The 24,408-nt window shown below is 36.1% G+C and overlaps 1 protein-coding gene across 1 annotated transcript in view; it reads left to right on the top strand.

Moving 5' to 3' along the window:
* EPHA6 (EPH receptor A6) overlaps positions 1-24,408 on the top strand; it is a 497,763-nt gene that overhangs the window by 438,046 nt on the left and 35,309 nt on the right. Inside the window, exon 15 of the mRNA XM_062003218.1 lies at positions 8,035-8,244. Coding sequence (XP_061859202.1) covers positions 8,035-8,244 — 210 coding nt within the window. The remainder of the gene's footprint in view (positions 1-8,034; positions 8,245-24,408) is intronic.

Here is a 24,408-nt window from a genome sequence, read left to right as displayed (position 1 = left end):
CCACGGTTGATGCTTTCACCCTGACACAGCCTCCCTCCTTTAGATACCTCACAGACTTATGGAGCTATGAAATCTCATCTACTGTTTTCACAGCTCCACCTAAAGGCTAAAATAATTGGATGTAGCATCACATAGATGGAAAGGGGATGATCAAGAATTTAGGTGGCTTATGTGCTTGGGCAGACTTCTGCTTTTTTGAGTTCAGTTACACAGAGTGATACCTGGAGAGCATCTACTGGCTGTGGTCTGCCCTCATCCTCCTTGTGCATTACTCAGTATGGATATGGATTTAATTCACAGAAAAGTAATGTATCTGTAAGCTGACTTTAGGGGATATTTGTTTGTGACTGGCTATATGTACTCTCCAATGATCAATGTGGGAAAGATGCTCCTCAAGGTTTGCCTCATTTTCCTTTAACTGTACCTCAAAGAGACAGACAGATGTTTAGGTTTGAAAGATGCTCCAGTCTGGCCCAGTTTGTGAATCTCTGAGCTGTAGGAAGAAGAGATTCTTTTACCTAGAGCAATGCTCCTCTTCATACCTAAAAACTTCTGACCAATACACTTCCTTTCACTTCAGAAAATTAAAATACATGTTAAAAAAAGTTATATTTATATATAGGTATGCATGATATGTAAAAATGCTGTCAAATATATTTTGTTCTTCCAAAGAAAAGATTTTCTAAAGATTCTGTAAAAAATAGTCTTAACTGCCTTAGAGCACTGACTGCAGCAGGCTGTACAGCAAATGAAACCCTGGAATTCATCACCAAATTTTGAAAGGCCCTTGAGGCCTATCTAGCAGAGACTAAGATAAGTGTAAAAATGTGGGGAAAAATGTTACTAGAGGGAGAAAATATTATGATATATTGCTCTCTGATGCAGTAATCGTTACGAAGTTACTCTCGGAGCAGCTTTGTTATCAGGCTCACTCTTTTCAGCTAGAGTTTAGAGGCTGCAGAAGGCACCTGCATTTAGTGAGTTTGGGGGAAAGAGGGAAAAAAAAAGCAAAATGGAGACCTGTAGAAAAATCTGTAAAATGATATTGTAAAGTATATGTTGCATACCCATCTAACATGGCCTCACTAGACTAGTCAGCTTTGGGGAAAAGAGGCCAGATGGCCTTTCCTAAGTTTAGTAGTTCCCGTTATTATTTATCTGCACTCAGAGAGACAAGAACATTAGAGCTCATAAATACTTTCTTTTGCTTTCACATGCAGCATTCACTTTTATTTATTGGAGGCACATTCCTTTCCTCATAGGGTAAAGGTGGAGTTTGCTTTCAAGAATAACTGTAAAGAAGAAAACATGCACTGGAGACCACTGATAAAAACATTTCTTTTTCAGAACCAAAACCAAACTGAGCAATTAGAAATTAGATTTGAATTAATGCATTACCTTAATAGTGAAATTGTAAGCAGCATGTATTTATGTGATCTAAGATTACATTGAGAAGTTGTTGTTGATGCTACAGACATGACATTTGTTCTCAAGCAATGTTTTACTATGCTAAAAGGAGGTAGAAAACAATATTTCTAATACTGCTGTGGGAAGTTAATTTAGAAATGCTGGGTATTTTTAATCACTGTAGATATTCAGCCTATTGAACAACAAGAAATTTATTACAAACTGTCTTGTCTGTTTAAAGCCAAAAAGTATCTGATAGGTAATGTGCATACTTGCAGTGTGCTCTTTATCTTTGTGAATACGTGGAGAATACGTAAGGAACCAGGAGATCAGAACAGAACCAATAGCATCAATGTCTTTAAAAGGAAGGTAAAAGAGAAGCCAAGAAATTACAGGCCAGTCAGCTTAATGTCAACTACTGTAACATTTCTGGAACAAATTATCAAAAAAAGTATTTGTAAGCACCTTAAAGGTAGCAGTGAGATAAGTATGAGCCAACATGGATTTATCAAGAACAAATTATGTCAATCTGGTTTCCTTTTGGAACAGGATGCAGGCTTTGTGGACATCGGAGAAGCAGTTGATATCATAAATCTTGATAAGGCTTTAAAACTGTCTCAAATGAGATCCTTATGAGCAACTAGATAGATACGGTGCTGTCTGCGTAATATATGGAAAAAATGGACCTTTCTTGGAAAGCTGTATGAAGCAGGATTGTTCTGCAGACTGTGTTTCCGCATATTTTCATTAACCTTCTAGATCCTGAGACTGTGACTAAACTTACAAAATTTTCAAGCAATGCAAAGACAAATAGAAACGTGGGCAAACAGCAGGGCAGAGCTAGAATTTCATCACCATAACAAATTTAAGAAATAATTTAGTAACTGATTAGTTTAAAAACCTAATTAGAAATAAGTGAGGATAAGGGCACAATACTCCACTGAGGCTGGAGTAATCAACTATAGAGTAGAAGACAGAGAATAAATGTTCAGAAATAAATCTGCTGGAAGAAATTACTCTAGAGGTTGCAGTAGGTCAGGGGCACCATGTTGTGACAATGGCAAATACTATACTGGAATTTAGAAATGGGAGTATCCCCTGTGAGGTCTGTGAAGTAACTTTTCATTTCTGCTTTATACTGGCAAGGCCTAAGAGTACTGTGTCTTGGTTGGACCTTAATGCTTCAGGAACTGTATGGTGTAGGAGGGCAGAGTCCACAACAAAATACAAAAGAATAGTTACCAAGCAAATGAGATCTGCAGATTGTTCAGTGTTAAGCCCAAAGGAAAGAGTGAGAAAGATATTTAGTCTTCATGGTCATAAAAAGCAGTTGCCAAGAGGAATTGCAATCTCGTGCCAGTTAAATGCCATGCTCAAGGGAGGCATCTTATTTAAGTTATTGTATAGGATGAGCAGGGTAAGAAATATTACCCCTAATGGTCTTAAAGTGCAGGTTAGAAAACTATTTTCAGAATGACACAGAGGAGATTATTTGATCCCATCTCGTAGTCTCTTCCAGCTCTATGATTCTGTGATGGCTATATTCCAGTGCAACAAAATAGACAGGGAAAACCAGTTATTCCAGGACGTCTCTTTCTTCTTGCTGTAGATGAGTAAGGAAAACTCTGCTCTTCTTTCTAGATTTGAGAGTGGGCATTGTATCCTAAATAAGACTTGGAAAGGCTTGATTTTGTAACATTTTTTTAGAATCATAAAAAGATTTCCCATATTTTTAATGGTTGAAGAAGCATTTCAATTTTTATGTAGAAGCACTCATTAGCATTTAAAATTAACTAATTTCAGCTTTTTAATGTATTGCATTTAATGTAATTAGATATTACTAGTTGCATGAAACCCTGTTAACAGTTCAATTGAAGAAGAAATTTACATTGACCTTATTCGGGTCACGTGAGGAAATGTAACACTTGCGGGAAATACCAAGTTGCAACCTGAATTTTGGAAGATGTATCCTGATAAAGCTCTACCATTTACTTTGCACTGTAGAATGGTAACAATAAATGCATAGCTATGATAGCAAAACCTACATATTTCAAATAGCGACCAGTAGAAATTTTTACTGGTGAATATGATCCAGGTTAAACACAGATGTGCTATTGTTAATGCTATTCTCCATCTAAAATAAGATCTATATCATTTGCAGTAAAATATTCAGACCAGTAGTAAATTCTATATGCTTCTCAGAATATAAGGGCATAAAGTGCTCTGAATTTTAGGGCAAAGAAGTGGATTTTAGAATAGACAAAAGTCCAGAAACAACACAGAAAAATTCAATACCACGGCTCCAAAAGATTACTCAGTAGTAAAATGGAAGAAATCCTCTGAAGAAGAAAAAATCCATGACCTTGTAGAAAAGCAATGAATTAGTGCTAGAGCTGGAAACTAGAGGATGAAAAGCAATAAGAGAAACTCAGGATATCATCCTTCCACTACCTCCCAGAAAGAAAAGGACTCTCCTGTCTTCTTCTTAAAAAGCGACTGCATAGGTACCCAGTTGGCTCAGCCCTAGAGGTGATTCTGACTTTCAAACAAGTTTCAAGCAAGAAGTTTCAAGCAACTTCTTACAGAAGCCACCATTACTGCCCCTTCCCCATTACCAGAAATGACTCCACACAAGCCCATGACACTACCCTATGGTAACTGACCCTTTTCACCTTTCTGCTATACATCAGTGCTATTGAAAGGTAATAGGAAGATAATATTTCATGTACATAAGGTTTCCAAAAGTAAACTCTAGCTGAAAGAAAAGAAAAAATTTTAAAAAAGATATTCAGGGCATTTGCAGGGCTGAATGAATACATGGCAACTACTCAGATATTGCATCTATACTCAGCTGCTTATTTAGCAAAGCCATTAAAGCCTGATTAAAATTTGATGGGATGATTGGATAAATGTGGTACGTCCACAGGGGTATCAACTGCTGCCAGTATTGATTAACACCTTTAACATTCCAGTGGGAATCTTATCAAAAGCATATTTCAAATCTAAGCTATGGGAATCAAAATAAAGCCCTGCATAGCAACCGTCATATCATTCAGATGAGCATTCTATGTCCTTATATTACAAGCAAATGAAACAAGATAGTGGAAAGTTGCCAAAGGATTGGTTTGACTCACAGATGTACACGGAGCTTTACAAATGCTGAAAATTCAAGGCTTGATTTATACCTGGTATAATTTCACTCATTGAGCTGAATTTTCCAAAGGTTAAATATGGCCAATAGTCTCTGACGTGATCGACTTAAATTACACAAACATTGTGATATATTGGAAGATAACAGTTTATAGATTGGCATGAAAAATCATGCAGAAGTGATTACAGAGAGACTTGAGTGAGAAGACTGTTTTTTTGTAAGGAAAAATGTAGTTGTTATGACTCCAAGGCTGGCAAGGAAGTGGTATAAAACCAAATATGAGAAGGAACATAAGATAACAAGTGCAGAAGAGGATTCAGAGAAGTATGCAGAGGGATAAAGAGGACAGAATAAAATCGCAACTGGTATATTAGCAAGTCTGTCATCTCTTTAAAGGTGGACATAAGAAACTTGAACTTTTTGTGTCAAAATAGAAGCCCAAAGAAATCTGAGAGGAAGAGAAAGAATAGCAAAAGCATGAAATCGTTGTTAACTCAGGCATTTCTGCTCTACTGGTAAGGTAAAAACTGTGACTTGGAAAGAACAGAAAAAGGTTATGTTTCATGAAAAATCAGTCAAGCGTGATCTAGATTTGAAACAGCACATATTTAAAAAGGAATGAATGCTTGTCATCCAAGAGGACAAAAGGTTAAGGGAGGTTGCAAATGACTCTGAAGTTTGTTGAAGGAATGGGTCTGTTAAAAATTATAAGGAATAGGCAAAATCTAGAGGTTTAGGGGGTAGATTTTGTTTGGTGCTTTGTTGAAGGGGTCAATGGGAGCTTGGTTGGTTGTTTTGCCAACGTCAGTCATGAGTACTTTGTTCCAAATCCTAATTCTACAGTTAGCTAAAAAGAAGTTATCCATACAGGGAAAGTGTGAAAAGTATTAACTGTTTGCAACCAACTTAATAAATTTTAATAAATCAATTAAACACTTCAAATTACTAAATAAAAAGCAAAATGCAAATCCCATGTAGCCTTATTACATAAAATATGGGATAGAAGTCATGCCCTTCCTTTATTAGAAGAGATTTAAAGTATTTAAGAATATTCTCTTTTGTCTTCCTTTGCTTAATTGCTAGATGTAAAGGTTTTTATTTGAAATATCTGTCACTGGCATATTTTGGACTTTGAGAGGTTTCCCGTATTCTTGTGGTAGGGGCCTATGACAGGGAATGTTATAGACCCATAACAGGGAATTGCCTTTTGTAAAATGTCTGGTTATCACTCTTGTGTCTTGATCCTCAGCTGAGTCTTGTCTGCAGAACTAACCTCTTAACAGGTGTCTCTGATGGAACAGATGTCTCTCATGGAGACAATAATAAGTGTGACGTGATGGCTTTGTATGGGGAATTCAAAGAGGTTTCAGAGTACTGACCCAAGAGGAATAGTGAGAACGTTCAAGGAGAAAAGTTGGTATGAAGCTGTCATAAATAGCTGGTTTCAAAGAAGTGTTACTACGTATGTTTTGTTTGGAGAAGTCTGTGATATGTTTGTGGTCTAAGTGTTGCTGGGAGGTATTATGGAGCTGTAAGGTGCTTTAGCTGGTAAAGTGTGTTAAGTTCTGAATTTTTGCATTCTGATATGTCAGCCTAGAATAGTACCTTGGAAATCTTATAGCAACCATTCATATCTTCCTTTTATGTTTGGGTTTTTTTTTTAAATATTGTGTTATAACTTGACATAGCAGTACTGGTCTGTAACTGGTGAATGATGCCTGTAATGCAGGTTTCCATATGCTGTTCTGCTCGAGCTTTTCTTCTAATTGATTTTATTAAAGGAACTGAAAAAGTTTCAAGATGCTTTACAAGTTCTACAAATTGCAGAATCCACATTGTTTCTCCCTTTTCTATTTGTCTACTTTTCTTCAGAAATACTTTCCAATACTTTAGGAATTCCAGTACTTTAGGAATTAGTTCCTCCTATTTCTTTATAGGCAAATAACTTTTTCAATTTAGCAGCCTCTTATGCATACTAAATTACTTATTTAAGACGGTATAACTTCTTGATTTAAGTAGTGGTGTAATATATATTAGAAGCAGGTCTTGGTCTACTATTACTTCATCTCAGAAGACAGATTATTAACCTGAGAAGTAAGTATCAACAAACTTCTCTGTGTCTGCAGTTTTGGGGTTTGTTTGTATATGGGGTGTTTGTTAACTTTATGTCTGACTACTCATTCCCTATTTCTTTAAATGTTTATATCCTGATTATCTAGGTTTAGACCCCAAACGTTAAATCATTATGGAAATGGTCAAATACTTCACTAATTGGGAGTAAAGTTAAGCATATCCATGCACTTCAGCCCGTTGGATTGTTGAATCTATGAAATTTGTTGAACTTACTGTAAACTTCTCTCTTAGAAAAATCATCTTGCTTCAATGCATGAGCTAAGCAAGAGAAATGTCCAGAATGCTAATCAGAACACTGCTACTTGTCTGTAACCCACTGCTGAAAATTCTGAAAGAGAAAATGGAAAGTTAACTTGCTTGTAGGGAAGATCTTTTTGGTTTATATTTGACTGTTCCTGCTAACATAAAAGCCTGGCTTACTGAATAATCCATGAGAAGCTAAATGTCTGCCAGCTGAGTTCACAAAGATACCGCTGTAAGCAGTAGATAGGGCAGACCTAAACCAGGCAAGGAGCCCACATTAAGACTTCTGTACAGGTACTGATTTGGTCTCCACTACCACATAATTCATGAGCCTTCTGATGTAGGAAGTACAGAAGCATTCACTTTAATGTTGCAGACAGGAAACTGAAGCCCTTCAAGACTGACCAGATGGGCAAGTGTGGTTAACAATTCTTCAAATAAAAAAAAAATATTTGTTTCAGCAGGAGTTAAGTAGCTTAATGCATTCATGGGCCTGAGCTTAACAGGCTTATTAGTCAACCAGGGAGCCTTTGGAAAATCTACATGACCCCTAAATTTCAGCAAAAAATTTATAGGGTGTTAGGTGAAGAACAGGTGAAGCCTCAAACTTTTCCCATATTTGGTTTGTTCGGGGTTTTTTTTTTTAAACAAATAAACCACTCAAAAAAAAACCAAAAAAGTGAAGTAACATAAATACATCATGCAGACAATCAAGATCAAGGCAATAAAAAGATAGGTTATTGTTTGCTGAGACCGTGGGGTTAGAGATGAAGAGAAGATTTTTCTGTGTGGTGTAATTCTTGTATTTAAAAATAGTGTTTGAGGAAAGTGTTTGAAGTAACTGAGGATAAAAGACAGTGCTGTCAGTAGAATGATTGTGGAATGTGTGAAAATGTGGAAGTTATGGGGGATAAAATGCAAAATGAGAGATGGGATAGCTTGCACTGCTAACGGTTAAGTACTTGAAAAGATAAACTTGCAGGGAGCAGGATGTCTGGCTGGATTACAAACATATTTTAAATATAGGCTGTAGTTAATATCACTAGTACAAAGTTAATGAAAATCAGCTGTTTTCTTTGAACTTGCATCTTTATTTGCAGAAGCATGATGGCCACTTCACAGTCATCCAGCTGGTTGGCATGCTGCGGGGGATTGCATCTGGCATGAAGTACCTCTCAGACATGGGCTATGTACACCGTGATCTGGCAGCCCGTAATATCTTGGTCAACAGTAACCTCATGTGCAAAGTCTCTGATTTTGGTTTGTCACGAGTGTTAGAGGATGATCCTGAAGCTGCATACACAACAAGCGTAAGTTTATCTTATCTAATTTGAACAGTTGCCTTGTGCCTCTTTTATTCCAGTTTCCCATTTGTCTATGCCTTTAAATTGGCTCTATTCCATTCTCAGTCCATGTGGTTTAATAGCACTGCCAACATGTTCAAGGGAGGTTGTTTTGATTTTGATTTTTTTTAAGGGAGATATAATAAACTTTGTCTTTTTTTTTTTTTTTAAGCAAATATAAACAGCAGACTTTTTCCATTCCTGTTCGGGTTTTGTGTTTGGTTTGTGGAATTTTTTTTCTCCATATCACTTTACCTTCTGCTAACTTGTGTTTATTTACACTATATTTTTAAAAGAGGGGGATGGGGAAGGAGACAATCTCACCAATTCCATTGTTGGAAGCATGATGTCAAGCCTTTTAATTCATAAATTAAAATTTTTGTTTTACTTCACTGAAGTTTACCTTCTAACAGGATATGAAGAAACTTCTTAAGGTTTAAGTCTAGTTTCATGAATATTTAAATTCTTTATGTGATGCAAGTAAATTGTTACAGCAGAAAATGAACTTTTGGCAAGGTTTTTTACTTTTTTTTGTTGAGAGCAGGTTCACTTAAATACAAAATTCTTGAATATGGAAGAGACTCTTCAAATTTGACTTAGAAGAAAAAAGTAACTCGCACTGGCAGTAGGGAGAAAGTAGGAGAAAGAGTGTGTCGGTGCTAACAAAATTACAGGTTCAGGTACAGCACTTTTTCACCCTACCAAAATGTTCAATTAAATTCCTGTTATGATTATTAGCACAACATTAAGAATCTTACCTAATTATAAGCTGATTTCAAGTAACTTTCATCTCTATCACTGAAACTAAAATTATTTCAGAGCCAGAGTGCATTCTTATTAGCATTCTCATGAAGTGCACAGAATTTGTTATGTTACCATGATAAGGCACAGTGATAGAATACTAATGGAGATAATAAATTAGCATTAAATAATTTATTTCAACCTACTTCAACCTTTTTTCTGTTTCCCTTTAAAAAGTGATGCATGGCCAAAGTGAGGAACTTGGAACTCATCTAATTAAACTGTATTGTAGTAAGTAGTCTGTTGTATCTATTGAACTCAAGTATTGCAATGGGTTTATAGATCTTTTATTTATATATAGATATATAGAGTTGGGTTTGTTTCTTTTTTTATTATTATTAGTTTAAGCCTAAAATCGGGATGTTCTGATGAATTCACTGTACATTCCACGTTGTAAAGCAAGGTCTACACAGAACTGCAAGTTGACTAGAGCAAAGCAAGTCACTTAGCAAGGTTTTCTACCAGTATTAATATGCAAGCTGGGGAGGAAAAACATCTTTTTTTTCCTTTGTACAATAGACTTCCCTCATTTAGTTCTCAAAACCTCTTTTGCTTCATACTGCTTCTTAGTATGAGGCTTGAAAGGAAAAATAAACATCACTGCAAGTTATCACATGTTGGCTGAGTCTTACTAATTGTCTTTGTGAGTGTGCTCAGCTGGCAGCAAATGCCCTCAGTGACAGGCAAGTTAAGTTACACTGCTCAGCACTGATCATGAGCTAATCAGCTCAGCTGGTGGAAGGCACTGGAAATTGCCAAGCACCGTCTTCAAGTTAGGCTCTGGAAAAAGACTAAATGATAATTTGAGGCTTTCAGCTATTATTTATCCTGTAAGTTCTACTGGATACCAATACTAAACAGTTTTTCAAAATTTTTTTGTCATAGCTAGAGCTACTTTTAATCAGGAAATGCTATTTTGTTTAAAAAAAAGAAATATTTCATGGCATTCCTTCTCTGTTGAAGGACTTTTATGAAACAAAGGACAGGTTTTGAAATGTTCGCTATTTTCCTACCAGTTCCCCTAGCTGATTATCATGACAGTCTGTGAGGCTACTGTTGTAGGTACAATACCTCAGAGCTATTGCTTCAGTCTTTCAAGGCTGTAGTCACATTCTGTATTAGAAAATCCTGCTGAGCAGGTATCTATAGCGTGCCCATTGGGATACTGCAAAAAAGGAGGGGAAGTTACAGAGGCCAATGGCCAGCTGCAGGACTCCGTGTCAGACAGTCATTTAAGGTGAATCTGCTTCTACTGTGAATCGTAGAATAGTAGGGGTTGGAAGGGACCTTTAGAGATCATCTAGTCCAACCCTCCTGCAGAAGCAGGGTCACTTAGATTAGGAACATGTCTAGGTGGGTCTTGAAGACCTCCAAGGAAGGAGACCCCACAACCTCCCTGGGCACCCTGTTCTCCAGGAACTTCACAAAGATCAAAAAGCTTTGAAGCTCGGCTGGGAAAATGCTATATGTCATTGTAATATGAACTGAACTTTGTAAGTAGGAAAAACTCAAAGCATGAGTCAAACATAATAAAATTAAAAGCACTTTAAATCACCCATTACTTTAATACCAGCTTCCCTATGTCCTAGATTCTTCCAATCACTGTGTCTGAGCCTACTCAATTCTATTCTGTCACCTCTGATCACTGAGAAATGTCCTTCCCTCATCCCTCAGGGTGGATTTCCTGATACAGTCCTTGTTCCATGTTGCTATCCTTCTGTACAATCTTGCACTAGCTAAGTTTTCTGTGAAATATTCTTGCCTGCCATGTGCTCCATCCTGTGTCTTGTTCCCTTTGAGCAGGTCCAGTAGATGGTCTCTGTAGGGATGCTTTCTAGTGAGCTGACTATCCCTGTCACTTTTTAAAGGAGCACAGCACAATCGTGACCAAAATGGGGTAGGGAAGGAAGAAGAAAATGTACTGTGGTGTCTGTGGAGGGCTATGTGAAGTCTTCCACCCTTTAAGCATTCTTTCATGGTAATGGAAGAGAACTTCACCCTGGATGTAATGTCCTCTTGCAGCTTTCACTGACCATTGGTATATCATTAACCTCTTTCCTCATTGTGAACCATCTTCCCAACAGCAGGCCATGTATATTACTGGAGAGTTTTATAGCATCTGTTTAGTTCCATACTGTGCTTTTGCCATATGAAGGTTAAACCCTCAGTGTTCTTACAGAACTCCTGATGCTCTTAGAATTTGTTTCCTCTCCACAGACACTGTTCTTGATAACAGCCCAGTATCTGTAGATACAAGAAATCCACAGAGTGAGTCTGCATATTGAATAGTAATACCTCTAGGCTCACATCTCCTAGTACAGCACTTTCTGACATAGCTCAGGGGAAACAGATTTTTTTTTTTATTATTCCTCCTTTTGTCTTTGTGTTAGAAATAGAATGGTACAATTGAATGTGTTCTTTGGAAACAAGCACTACAAGACAACCTCAGCCAAAGAGAAGTCAAACAATAGCACTTTCTGTCTGTGATGCGGTGGTCAATATTGTGTGAATATGTTCTCAGATATAAAAATGTAAATGCAAAAGACAAACTATGGCAATGCAGGTTGCATTCTTCCAAAAATAAGCTGAAAAGACTTTTTATCTTATGAATTTACATATGAGTAGGCCTAGTCTTGAGTCAGATGATGGATACCTTTTGCTTTGTCTTCCCGTTTTCATTCAATACATATCTTTCTATTTACTACCTGGTTTAGAATAGATCTTATATTCTTTCCATTAGCACATCTTCCCACATGCAGGGCAAAAATCAAGAACTGAAGTCTAGTAAAAGCAATAACACTGATAGGGAAAATGTGGGAAAAAAAAACACCTAGAAAATTACTAGATTCTGTGTCACACCGCAACACCACCTAGGAGACTGTTCAACCAACTGGGGATGAAAAACCTGACAAATGCCCCAACGTTAAAGATCATTTTGTTTTCCAACGATTTTAGACTGTGACATTACTGGTTGGGGAGCTACTGAGTGCTTTAAAACAGTGCATTAAGAGACTGAAGTCTCAGAAAACATCACTCTGACTTCCATGAAGGCTTTCGTTTCTTGTCTCCAGCCTATTGAGACAAAGGATGTAAATATCTTTTTGATAAGAAAGTTGGTAAGAAATAAGAGACTGTGATTCCCAATAGCCTGCACCAGTTCCCAGTGTTTCAGATTGCTCAGGAAAAGATAAGGTAAGTTTGGCCAAAATAAACTTCTGAATAGTATATTTTTTTTCACATGGAGACAAGATTTTCGTTTTTAGTAGTGGTTTCCAAGGTTCCTCATAAAATGTCATTTCTAGTGTATAAACAAACATTTATGTTAATACAGAAGAAGTCTGGGTTCTTGCATCTCTGTTTTTGTATAAACTGTATGTTATATAATATAGATGCATTTAGTTTAAAACAGTCAAGGTTCTCATTTATTTCAAAAAGATTCATCTACCTCCAGAAAAAATGTTTACATGTAGCAAAATGTGTACATATATATAATTGAAACAGGATGGGTGGCACACTACTGAAAAAAGACTAAACTGTTGAAGGTAACACCTTAATACTCTGCACCAAATCTGATTGTTTCTTAGTTTCTAGCAGCTTTTTGATTTACTGAATTATATGATAGCGAATGTATACAGACATTTAAAGGACCAGGTATTTCCTGAATCGTTTGATGAACTTTATGGGTCTGACTCTCCTCAAACTAACTGGATAAAATACCTCATCCAGGGAAATTTCAGGTTTATTAGATTCCTTAGAGAAAGAAAGCAGATGGATGCCAGTAATCTATATAAATAGCAGCAAGTAGGAAAAGTTTTGGGAGATCAGGATAAGGACTTCAGTTTTTAAAATTTGATTATATCTTTTCCATATGTCAAGACATTTTCTGTTTTCTCTTGTACCAGGTTGAGGTAATGAGGTTGGGAGGAGAAGGCTGAATTTCCTATCAAGTAAAACTAGATGCAAATGATTTTCTGATTGATTTGGGATGTCAGCCACTAGTTTCTAAACAACTCGAGTCCTATGGCAAGCATGTTACCTTGACATTTACTGTAAGACACAAATTGTCCATAAGCAGTGGAGTAAATTCATTATTGGCAACCATTCAGGAAAAAAAAATAAGGAAGAGGCTGGATACTATAAAGGTCTGTGTAAACCTTTTTCCTTGGAAATTAGTTGGTGATGCAAGATTGAGTACAGCCATTGTTAATTAGTTAACTCTGTATGTAAAGTTGACGACAGCGTGTTTTGTCATCACCAAACTGAGAGCAACATACCGATAGGCAGGATGCATTATGACCATGGTTGGTTCTCAGATTGAAACCAGGCACGTGGTATGGAATCCCTCTAGATATGCTAAAGGTTTGGTGAGTTTTTTTACATTTGATATCACTACAGACTGGCTGAAAAATTAGTGGGCTAATAACAGGTTGTAACAGGTTAATGCTCTGTGAGAAGAACAGTGTTTTTTCTCCTCGAGCTTTGCTGCTTCATCTTGCTGGGTTGAAGGCTGGTATGGGTACCTGACCTGAATACTTTGAATGCATAGTTGAAATTGCACATCTTAGGCCTGTTTGGAAACCTCACATTTCTCCGTCTTTCTGAAGCCAGGTAAGATCTTCACAGTAGACTTGCTCTCTTCATGGCATCTATCTTCCTTAGCGTCTAAAAGAAGGGCATACACATTCACAAGTCCTTTTCAAAGATTGTAAGGCAGCCCTGCACTCTGACAACTCCAAACAGAAAATCAACTTTCTCTAATGACTCTCAGTGGGATGAGTAGGAGAGACCCTTCTTCTCTTACCTCATGCCACTCTATGGATTTCCTATGAAGCCTGAAAATCATTTTCTGATCTATCTTTCTCATTACATCCACTTTATAACCAAACATCAGATGCTCAGACAGTACTTGGTAAGATGACAGACTACCTGGAAATGAGAGAAAAGGAAAAGGACAGTTATTTCCATTAATCTTACCATTTAGTTAAGCAGTAAATATTTGGCACTTGTGACCCGAGAGAAAATGTGTGCTATTCATGACCTGACTTCTCTTTGGGACAAGTGCTGATGTATGCAGAAACTCTTTAACTGAAGGTTGTATCTTTCCAGGGCTGCTATGTGAGATTGTGTTACCAAAATTAGTTATAGAGAACTCAATGAGATCCTAAAAGGATTGCCTTTTGATAAGGCAAGCAGTGCTTTCCCTCTTGTGCAGGAATGCAGCTGCTGGCAGTTGCTGCCTATCTCCAAACACTGCATGTCCCTGTTCTTAGCTGGGTATCAGCCTGTGGAATGCAAATGAGTTGCGCATAACAACAATATAACAGTCGGAATGACTCTCACAGGACTCTGGTACAAAGCAAATATTTTCAAGTAGATAATTTCTCAGAGCACGGGCAAGAAATCAAGAAGCAAGTTAATAATAGCTATGCCTAGCACCAGCACATGGAAGATGTAGTAACTACTTCTCAAGTGTATGATGGGATCTAGGGGTGGTGAAGTTGCCAGCTTCAAGGGAATCCATCCCCTGTTCCCAGAGAATGCATGGGTTCAGGCCATGCATATTCCCCCTTCAGGCTCTGTATTCTGTCATATTGGCTTGGACAAAGGTAAAATATATTCAGGTTATGCTCAAGAAAAAATAGCCAAAAGGTAAAGGAGTAGCCAAAGGAAGGAGTGTCTTGAAAAAAAGAGACTTGTTGACTTGTGGGCTCTAGCAGTATGAGTTGTGAAGACATCGAGTCAGTAGTTATGTGTTTAAAAGGAATAGAAGTCCGAAACTTGCGCGTTCAGTGTAGGGCATGGTGCTTGCTATTTATTTGGCTTTATAGTAGCCCCTGAAGATAAGGATATGTGTCTTTGAGAAAATGTAAGTATTTTAGTACATCTGCTCTCTTAGATTCTCTATTCAGCTTTTATCCAGCTGTGAATCCAAGTCCATTTAAGAGGTTTTCTGGTTTCTTTAATCCTCCTGAAAGTTAGTAATAGAAATAACAGGATATAATGCAGACCAAAGCATAAGCAGACTCTTAAGGGGGAAGATCCAAGAACAAGAATGAGGCATAAATATAAAATTACTTTCTCTCTCCATGTTTTGTCTAGCTTTCTTCTTCTGTGAGTATTCTTTCACTGTAACACCTGGCATTTTTGTTCTGAGAATGTATGAAAAAAACATGAAAACTTGCATTTAAATGTACAGAGTATCAAAAGGAGCTTAATTCTGAGAGCTTTCTAAATTAAATGGTTTCATTTCATTGTAAAACTTAATATAATAGCACTTTTCCTTCCTCAAAACACCACCCCAAGCAGGAATTCCAAATATGCATTTGGCAGAAAAACACAGCTGGAAATTTTGTGTTTTACTTTCATGCTCAAAACATTATGTTGACGAACTCAACACAAGTATGCCCTAGTATCTTGGCTGTAAAAAGGGTGATATTTTGCACTTCATTCCTAATGTGACTTTCAAAGCATGATGCCATCATTCATCATAACCTAATTTAATTTCCAATGAAATTGTGCTATAATCAATCTGAAAATTGTTGCCTTTAGAGATTTGCAAGCTTTACTGTTCTGTTAGCTTGGATTTCAACTTTTTGCCTCTCTGACTACTCCCAATTTCATATAAACAAATTTGAGTATTAACCTTTACATCTACGTGCTTTACTGCTTCTCAGCTTTGTTCTCTGGTCATCTGGAAGTGTGTTTTTTGTAAATGCATGCCTCCATTTTTCATATGAATTATGGGGTAGGAGAGAGAATTAACTAATTATACATCTAAAGTGTTAGTGCTGTTGAAGATCATTACATCTAGGAGACAAATGATGAGTCTGTGACATTTAATACTGATGATGATTGCATTGATTTTGTTTTTTGCTATGATGTTTTCTGGGAATAGTAAAGCATATTTTGGTGCAGTGGTTGTCAACCTATCTTGGCGCATGGATTCATGAAATTTAGCCAGCAGAAATGCAAACTTTGTTAGAAATTTCCCATTTGTGGGGGTCTGTATAGCACATTGCACTTCAGTATCTTTCACAGATCTCTCTAAAATATTCGACTGTCCAGGGCTGATATACTCTAGGCTGAAAACTGACTTTACTATTGGAGTGTTTTCTGTTGATTCACTGCATTTATACTCTTATTGCACTGATGGTAGCTGCTGCAGCAAGGAAATACATAGGGGTTAGGGAGAGGCAGTCCAGCACTCAGAAAAGATCTGTTTAATGGTATCAGTAGTCAGAGCTAAAACCAGCCACTATTCCAAAGGATTAACAGGAAAATGCACTTGTCTGTTACAGAGATGTCAAGAGTAATGCAGGAAACTTACATTGGTGACTCTTATTCAGACTAAAAATATGGCCCAAATGGTCATTGGAAGCACATGATGAATGGTCTAGATCCAAAATGTATACTCATGTTTCATAAAGTAAGAAGATAAAGATATGTTCAGTTAGGTTGAATGATAGGAAATTCAAGACTTTTAAAGATGTCAAACAGTATTATCACACCTATAATTAATTAGGGACCTGTTTACTACAGAAAACCATTTGGACCAAGATTTCAACAAATTGGAGGAGTGTTTTTGTTTGCTAGTTGTTGTGAGCTTGGTTTGGTTTTTGTTGGTTTTGTTTTTTTTTTTTTTTTAAAAAAAGGCTGTGTATATTCTTAGGAAGAAATAAATCCAGTTACTGCAGTCAATAATAATTTTAAAGAAAGACAAAACTTCATATTTCTTCCCAGAAAAGGAAGGAAGGAAGATAGAAAGAAAACAAATGTGAAAGAGAAAAGTAGTGGAATGTGGATGAATTTTCAAGCTTTCACGTCTCCCCTGAAACATCTGATATGACTACTGCTGTAGGTTATGGGATTAAAGAACCTTGGGTTTGATTCACTAGGACGATTTTTGCTTCAAACGATAAGAGTAACTCTAACCACTAAAACAGTCTGTGGATGTACAGATGCCTGTTTGTATTAGTCCTCAAATGAAGACTAAATCTTTCTAAACAGATACGTCCTATATCATACAGAAAAGGCTATGTAGGATTCACACAATGAAATTCTGTGCCACGTGTGACAGATGCAAAATAAATTATCCAAGCCTCAAGATTTTTCAGTAAGTCTTTGCTTTTAAGTAGATTAATTGTGCAAAATGTGTTTGTTAATGGAAGTGATAACAAAATGTAACTGTGGGATTTGCAATCCAAATGGAAGTAGTTGTATAGTGGAGTACAATCCAACAGAAAGACTATAAAATGTCATTGAAATCACTGTAACAGAGACAACATTGTAGAGATCAAAAAGGGATAAGAGACTATAAGAAGGCGGAGACTATCATTTACTGTTTCAACTGTACAAAAAGTGACAAAATATTAGCTGAGGTAAATTTTGTAGATAAAATGACTGGTGCAAAAACTTCTTTGTTCAAAAAAATCATAAGCAAAAGATACTGGAGTGGATCTTAATGATCAGTTTAAATAATATCTAACATAACAGAAGATCATGGAATAGATGTGAGGAGAAAACTAGCCTACAAAAATGCATCTGCAATTTCACTGTGGTTTGGTTATGATCAAAAGCAAGCAATAACAGGGGAAAGGAAAAAGACTATGTCAAGAGCTTTTTCTAAGCCAACATACAAAGAATTAAATTAGATAGCTTCTTCAGCTAGATCTTGAATGTTAGGATGCTAATCTGGAAATATCTTTTCATTTAATTCATGTTTTGTTACCTGACTTTGGAGTGCAGTGGTATGATTCCCCTTTTGAAATAAAACTGATCCCTAGTTTACTTTCAAAAGGAAAAAAAGTGCTTTTTAGTGTTCCACTCTTCTGGAGTGTTGAGTTTCTGATTTTGCTTTGCAGTTGCCATATACTGGGAATACTATCTAGCTTTATTTTTTAATTCACATATGAAGAAACACTAAATAAAATATTCATCATCAAAGGCTACTTGAGGATTTATGGGGTCATTGTTTTTTATTTCATTCTGTATTGTTAGGTTAAAGACAGAATTCTAGAAAACAATTGATACAACTTTGTGTGTGTTACAAAAAATCCACTTGCTAATTTGTAGTTTAATCACATAATATATGTAAGTATATAATTGTCTCTTCTTTGGGGAAACAAGTTCCATTACCAAGACATGCACTTCAAACCCATTAAACAAATCAGTATCTTTTTGCTGTGCACTTGGCCATGCAGCAAACATGAAGCGGTTATATAACATCCTACCTGTGCAAAGGGAAGATAATCTCTTAGCAGACTCATTTTTGCTGTTAATCTTTCTTCTGCATAGCGTGTTGCAGCATTGCTGAGTTTCTGCTAGTAGGGAACACAGAAGATGTACAACTATAAAGAGAGATTGACAGTTAGAAAGGAAACAAGGGTAAGCTGGGGAGTCTCTGAAGCTTCAAAAGGTGTCTATGACCATCCCATTGTCTTCAGGGTATTTAATAGCCTGTGGATTGTGTCTCTTTATGTCTACAAAAAGTTGTCATTAAATGTCTGCATAAAGCTATGAAGTAGAGTGGTGTTGGGTTTTTTCCTCCAGACAATTTACATTTTTGAAATGTTTAAAGTTAACAAATAATATCTTTATTTTCAGAACTACAATTGCTATTGCTTCTGGTGACCTACTGATGTGATTACCACTTTGTGGAAGACAGAGACAGGGTCAGTTTTCCTGCAGGGCTTAAATAATACCTTTCATGGCCTAAGAAGAAAATGATAAATATGTTTTGCTCCTGCTATAGCCTAGAATGGAGGATTATTTAAATGTGTCAAAGGACTGGTGTTATATCATTAAGCAGTAGAACATCTAGAAAGTTTTTTGGGGGAAAGTGATCATTCCTTACATTTTACACAACTAATGGGGGGAAAAAGTGTCTCTCTTTTTCACTCTCACAAAACTGTATTATCTCAATCATGAGTACTAAATCTGGATTTGGTGTAAGATGAAAAATGTATTGGTATTGAACCCATATAAATAGCTGATACTATTTCTCTGAGCAGATCTTAAAAAGTTATGCAGGGACAGAGTTTAAAAAAAAAAAGCCAATACACCTGCAGATCACTTCTAAAGGTATAGTTAAATGAAGACAATAAATCTCAGAAATATGTTTTTGGAAAGACGGCAAATTAACCAAGACACTAAAGTTATTGACCTCTCAGCTGTGTCCATGTATACACTCTCCTTGGAAACCAAATTCAATAAAGGTAAGCAGTTCACTAATGTATATACTGTAAACAGTCATAGCATTTTATTGATAATTCCTTGTACTGTTGATAGATATTTTTAAATAATTAGATATTTTAGGTAAATATTATATATTTATTAGATAATTAAAAACTTTAATATCTTAACAGTTAAATTTCAAACACAACTGTCTTTTTAGCTGCATATGAACTCGACTGCATATATTTATAGTTTTTACATTTTTAATCAGAATTGCCATTGTCAAACTATAATTGAAGAAACTATTGTAAACATGTTTATATATTTTTAGCAATACATTTATTCACTTTGAAAGACACTATCCACACTTAACATTTAAAATGTAGATGTATTGACCTAAAATTGGAGTTATTGCTTTGCTAATCATATGGGTGAAAATAATCCTGAATACCTGTTTTGTTAGACTATTGCTAATAATGGACCACATTTTACTTAGTAGTTCAATATTCAATTTACTGACAAAGGTGATGTGTCATAAAATATCTTTACTGTGATAAATACATTAGAACATACCTGCAGTATGCACAGTTCTTGATAAAGTTTGTTGAGTTTAAAGTCAATTCACTAAGGTCTGAGCTGTTGCTCATAAGCTGTTGCTTATGTCGTAATTACTGTAGTTTATAGTATTCTTATATAGAGAACAAGTAAAACAACCTCCTGAAAGATTTTCTTAAAGAATGTAGCTTAGTTGTATGTGTCTGGGACTTTTCCTCATTCAAATTGTTGCTACCTCTCAAAGACATGAAACTAAATTTCTTTATTGTATGCTGTTGAAGTCAGAAGAAAGCAATTCATTGGGAAAATAAAACCATCCCGTGATCCAGATAGCTCAGCTCCATCTCTATTATTTAGCTGTTGTTAGGTTGAATGAAATAAGATTGGGGTGATTCGTTGGTTTGTTTGTTTTAATCTGTTGCACCACTCTGCATGGGAACTTGTGATCTGCTAGACTTCATTATTTAAAAGCAGTCAGATTTTCAGGCGTGGTAGTTGCTTATTTCAAAGTTCACAGAGAAAAGAGTCTTGAGAGGAAGAGACTCATGCTATGTCCTCAGGTGCTATAGATTACTGTATTGTGTTTTGCACTGATTATGCTGTGTCAACCGGAGAGCAAACAATTGTCACACTGGAAGGGACCAAAAATTCTCAGCAACACTGCTAGACCGTGGTGCAGTCTTATATTTTAGAATTGGGAACTTCTATGTGCTAAGGACCCAAAACTTGGACGCACTTGTTTTGGGGGTGGGTGTGTTTGTCTGATTCCCAAGAGATCATCTGACATTGTATTTTCAGGTGACCGACTAGTCCTGTTTTTCCTGATGACTTCTATCAATTTCAAACTTAATAAATTAGAAAGAGGCATTAAAATTTCAGAGAGAGTATTTGTGTGCTAACCTTTCTCAAAGTAGGGGAGAGTTAGTATTATTTTGAATTTGTTATAACCTAATGTTTGCTTAAGAAAGTCATCCTTAAAGGGAGCAAACAGGAGTTTTTGTGGGGAAATGCATCAGTGTCATTGAGGTCCAAATTGCTTAAGTCCAATCTGTACAAATTTATGAAAATGGATGAGGAGAATGGGTTTGTATGCAGAATACTCTGAGGAAAATCTCAGGTTTAGCAGTTTTCTGAGATGTGGTCTTCTGGAGTAAGAGTCACCTTCTCCATAGCTGCATTTATCAGAGCAAATTGGTTGTATGTTCTTGTTCCTGTGGCACCTCACTGCCTCATCTGGAAATTTAAGAGATAAAGCAAGTAGTACTACTCTTCTATATCTGGTGGCAAAACCTGGAGCTGGATGAACTTTGACTGTGGGTTTTAGCTTTACTTTGTAAGATTAAAAAGTCCTAGACTGATACCTGTTAGAAGTTGTAAGCTATTCATTTTCAAGGACCTGCCCTTTAAGAATCTTAAGTTTAATTTCACAAAGATGGTATCAAGCTATTATCTGGCTGAATAGCACAGCCATTCACTTCTTAGGATGCATTAATGATGGAAGAGCTCTCAGATAAAAATAAATCTTTTCGCATTGTTTAACTACTGCTCTTTATATAAAGGAATCTTGCTAAGAGTAGATTTGGCCAAATATGAAAGGGTGGAGTTTTACTTTTGTATGCATGTTGTGATGTCTGGTACTCATGTTCCACCACCTTTCACTTGCCCTTCAGGGAGATCTGGTCTGACTGCCTCTGATGTCAGGATTTTGATACTTCAGCTAGAAGGAGAAAGCCAAAAACATGCCTGTCTCACTTATTTTTTCTGAGCTGAATTTTTCTGCTCCCTTTGAAACAAATTCTAGTATTTCTCCTGTACATGATATCAAGTCATTGTGAATGGGATTCTGTAATTACAGAAGGAAGTTTCTGAAGCAAGATATATACATCTACTTTATTACAGAAATACAAAAGTAGATTATACAAATGTTAACTTAGGAGCAAGACTGACCTAGTTCTTCACCTAACTTAATCACCAGTTAAATCAAGGGATTTCTGCTGACCACGTAGGAATTGCAGTTTGCCCTAAATCAGAAGGATAACTATAGAAAGGAATTATTCATTGTTGTCTGTTTGCTTATGGGAATGAAAGAAGTATTCCTTTCAGTCACCCACAAGCCCTCGGGAATCTCACTTGTGTACTTTTGTGTATCTGTCAGATTTCCAAAACTTTTCAATTAAAAACTTATTCTTTTCAGTCTTGTTCTTTGGCAGATTTTCCAGATAGTAGTTTCTTCCTGGCTGTAAGTTATTCTTTTTACTTTGTACACAGAGTGTGTGAGGATGATTCATAGCTTACTGTTACTGTGGTTTCCTTTAAACAGAGTGATGCAGGAATATTGCGGCACAGTGTCTGTCTTAAAAATGCGTTAGATTTGTATGACTCTGATAAATCTGGGTCAAATATCATAGTCTTTGCCTAGTACATATTCAGGCAAAACTCCTATTGGCTTCAATAGGTTTGCTTGACTAAGCAGTATGTGATTTTTGCCTTTGGTATCTAAAATATTTGAGCTATTCCTTGCACTTTGGAAGCATTCTAGAAGCATGTCTTGTCCTTGACTGCCCCACTGTGGTTGTATCATCTTCAGCTTAAAAGGTGGTAGAATCTTACATATCTTGGTATTAAGCATGTATTCATTGTCAGAATATTTAAAAAAAAAAGTCTACATATTTGTTTATATTTAAAGTAATTCCAAAATCTATATGCCTTAATTCTGTTTAATTTCATGAAAAGGAAATGTGGGATTTTTTAATATTCTAGATTTCTCGTTCCTCTCCTTTCTACTCTAAAGCTTCAGCTTTTTGCTTTCAGTTATATTTGGAGAGGGAAAGTAAACCTTTTATTTTAAGAAAAGTTGTGACTTGTTGTTTCTACTGTATAATGTTTAAGAGATTTGTATCGCTCCCTATTCCATATGAGGCTTTTGGTTCACAATTCAAATGTCAGAAAGCTTTTCAGTGACAGGCCAGCGCAGAAAGTTTTTATGAAGTTGAGTCATCAATAAACTCATAAATTTCACTGCTTTCTTAAAATCATTTTTCTTTACAAGAAAGCCATTAGTTGAATGTGTTTAATTGGCCTCAGAAAAAAATGTGCAGTATTTGGAAATAATAAAGGACATCTGAAGATTTGAAATAACATAGAAGAACTATTTCTTAGTAACGTGGCTGTGTTTACTGCCTTTATTTTTGCATTATTTTTCTAAAATTAGCTGAAGTGCATTTTAAGATAAGACTTGTCAGCCTCTCCTGCAACACCACATCACTCACTACCTGGACTTTCATTTCTAATTTATAACTCTGTGTTCACTCTCAGTGCATAACCTATTATTGCTCCCTCTATTTTCTCTTTTCATTGTATCTTGTTTTATATCAGATCCTCTGACTAGAACTATCACATTTTTTCCATCAGACAGTCTGCCTTTCACCTAAATTCCTTCTTGAAGATCCACAACTGAGGTTTTAATAAAAAACCTATTTAATAAAAATGCAGTCACTACACTCTTCAAAAAAAGCTCTAGGGTAAATCATAATAAATATATTGTGCATCTCCTTAGAAGCTTTGTCAACTTTACATGGGCTGAATAGCTCCCAAATCTTCAGTGCTTCCACCAAGATAAATAATTATAGTCATGCATAAGCTGTTATTCAACATGAACAATTAGCTTGAGTGTCTGGACTGTTTCTTTCACTGTAGCACTCATTGACAATGCAGAAATAATTAGGTAAACATTCAATTGTAGCCTGAGGAACAAGTACCATACTAGATCCATTTTTCCAAAATAAGAAAGCTAGTAACAATATTGTAACAGTTAAGAAATATTTCTCTTTCTTTTCTCAGATTCCTTTTAAATTCATTGTAATAACATATACAGGAAACTCTAAGAAAAAATACATTTTATGCCCAAAACCTGCAACTGTGCCACCAGACTTAGCCATTCCTCTTATTTCAGCCTCTTTAGCAGTGTCATGGTTATGCTTATTTATTTTAAACACAGTTTTTCAATGCAGATATACTCCCAAAATTAGAGAAACACTTTAAACACTTAGGCAGACACTTTCTGTTTGTAGTCATTTTGTACTGGAGAAGCATGGAATATCCAGCAGTCTGCTTCTGGTTTCATTGTGTCTCGATGAATAAACACTACACAATCATTGTACCTGCATTTTCGTGTTATGTTTAATGTGTTCATTTCAATCACAGCTCTCCAATGATTTATTTTTTCAGCAAATTATTAATGAAATCATTAACTTCATAAAAGTAGCTAACCTGAAGAGAGTCTCTCCTGCCTTTTCTCTAACAAACCAGAATAATTAATTCAAGTTGCCAAATAATATATTCAAGTACAGCTTTAAGTAAACGTTCTTGATAGAAAGTTTAATTGGGTTTTGTTCCCTTGGTCCAGTTTTTGGTATAATTTTCTCAGGCATAGCTCTGAGTAATCTTTTCCTTAAGTTTAGTAGTTCATTACAGGAATTGAAGTAATTCAACAGCTCCTGTGCTGGGGCTGTGATTGACTCAGGATAACTTACTTTTCAAATGTGCAGATGTCGATTATGAATGGAAAAATATTCTCAGAAGTGGAGAGCCTGTGTGTATCTA

The sequence above is a fragment of the Colius striatus genome, chromosome 1 (genome assembly GCF_028858725.1).
Source record: "Colius striatus isolate bColStr4 chromosome 1, bColStr4.1.hap1, whole genome shotgun sequence".
NCBI lineage: Eukaryota > Metazoa > Chordata > Aves > Coliiformes > Coliidae > Colius > Colius striatus.
The sequence above is the reverse complement of the archived record's forward strand: the minus strand, read 5'-3'. Positions and strand labels throughout refer to the sequence as shown.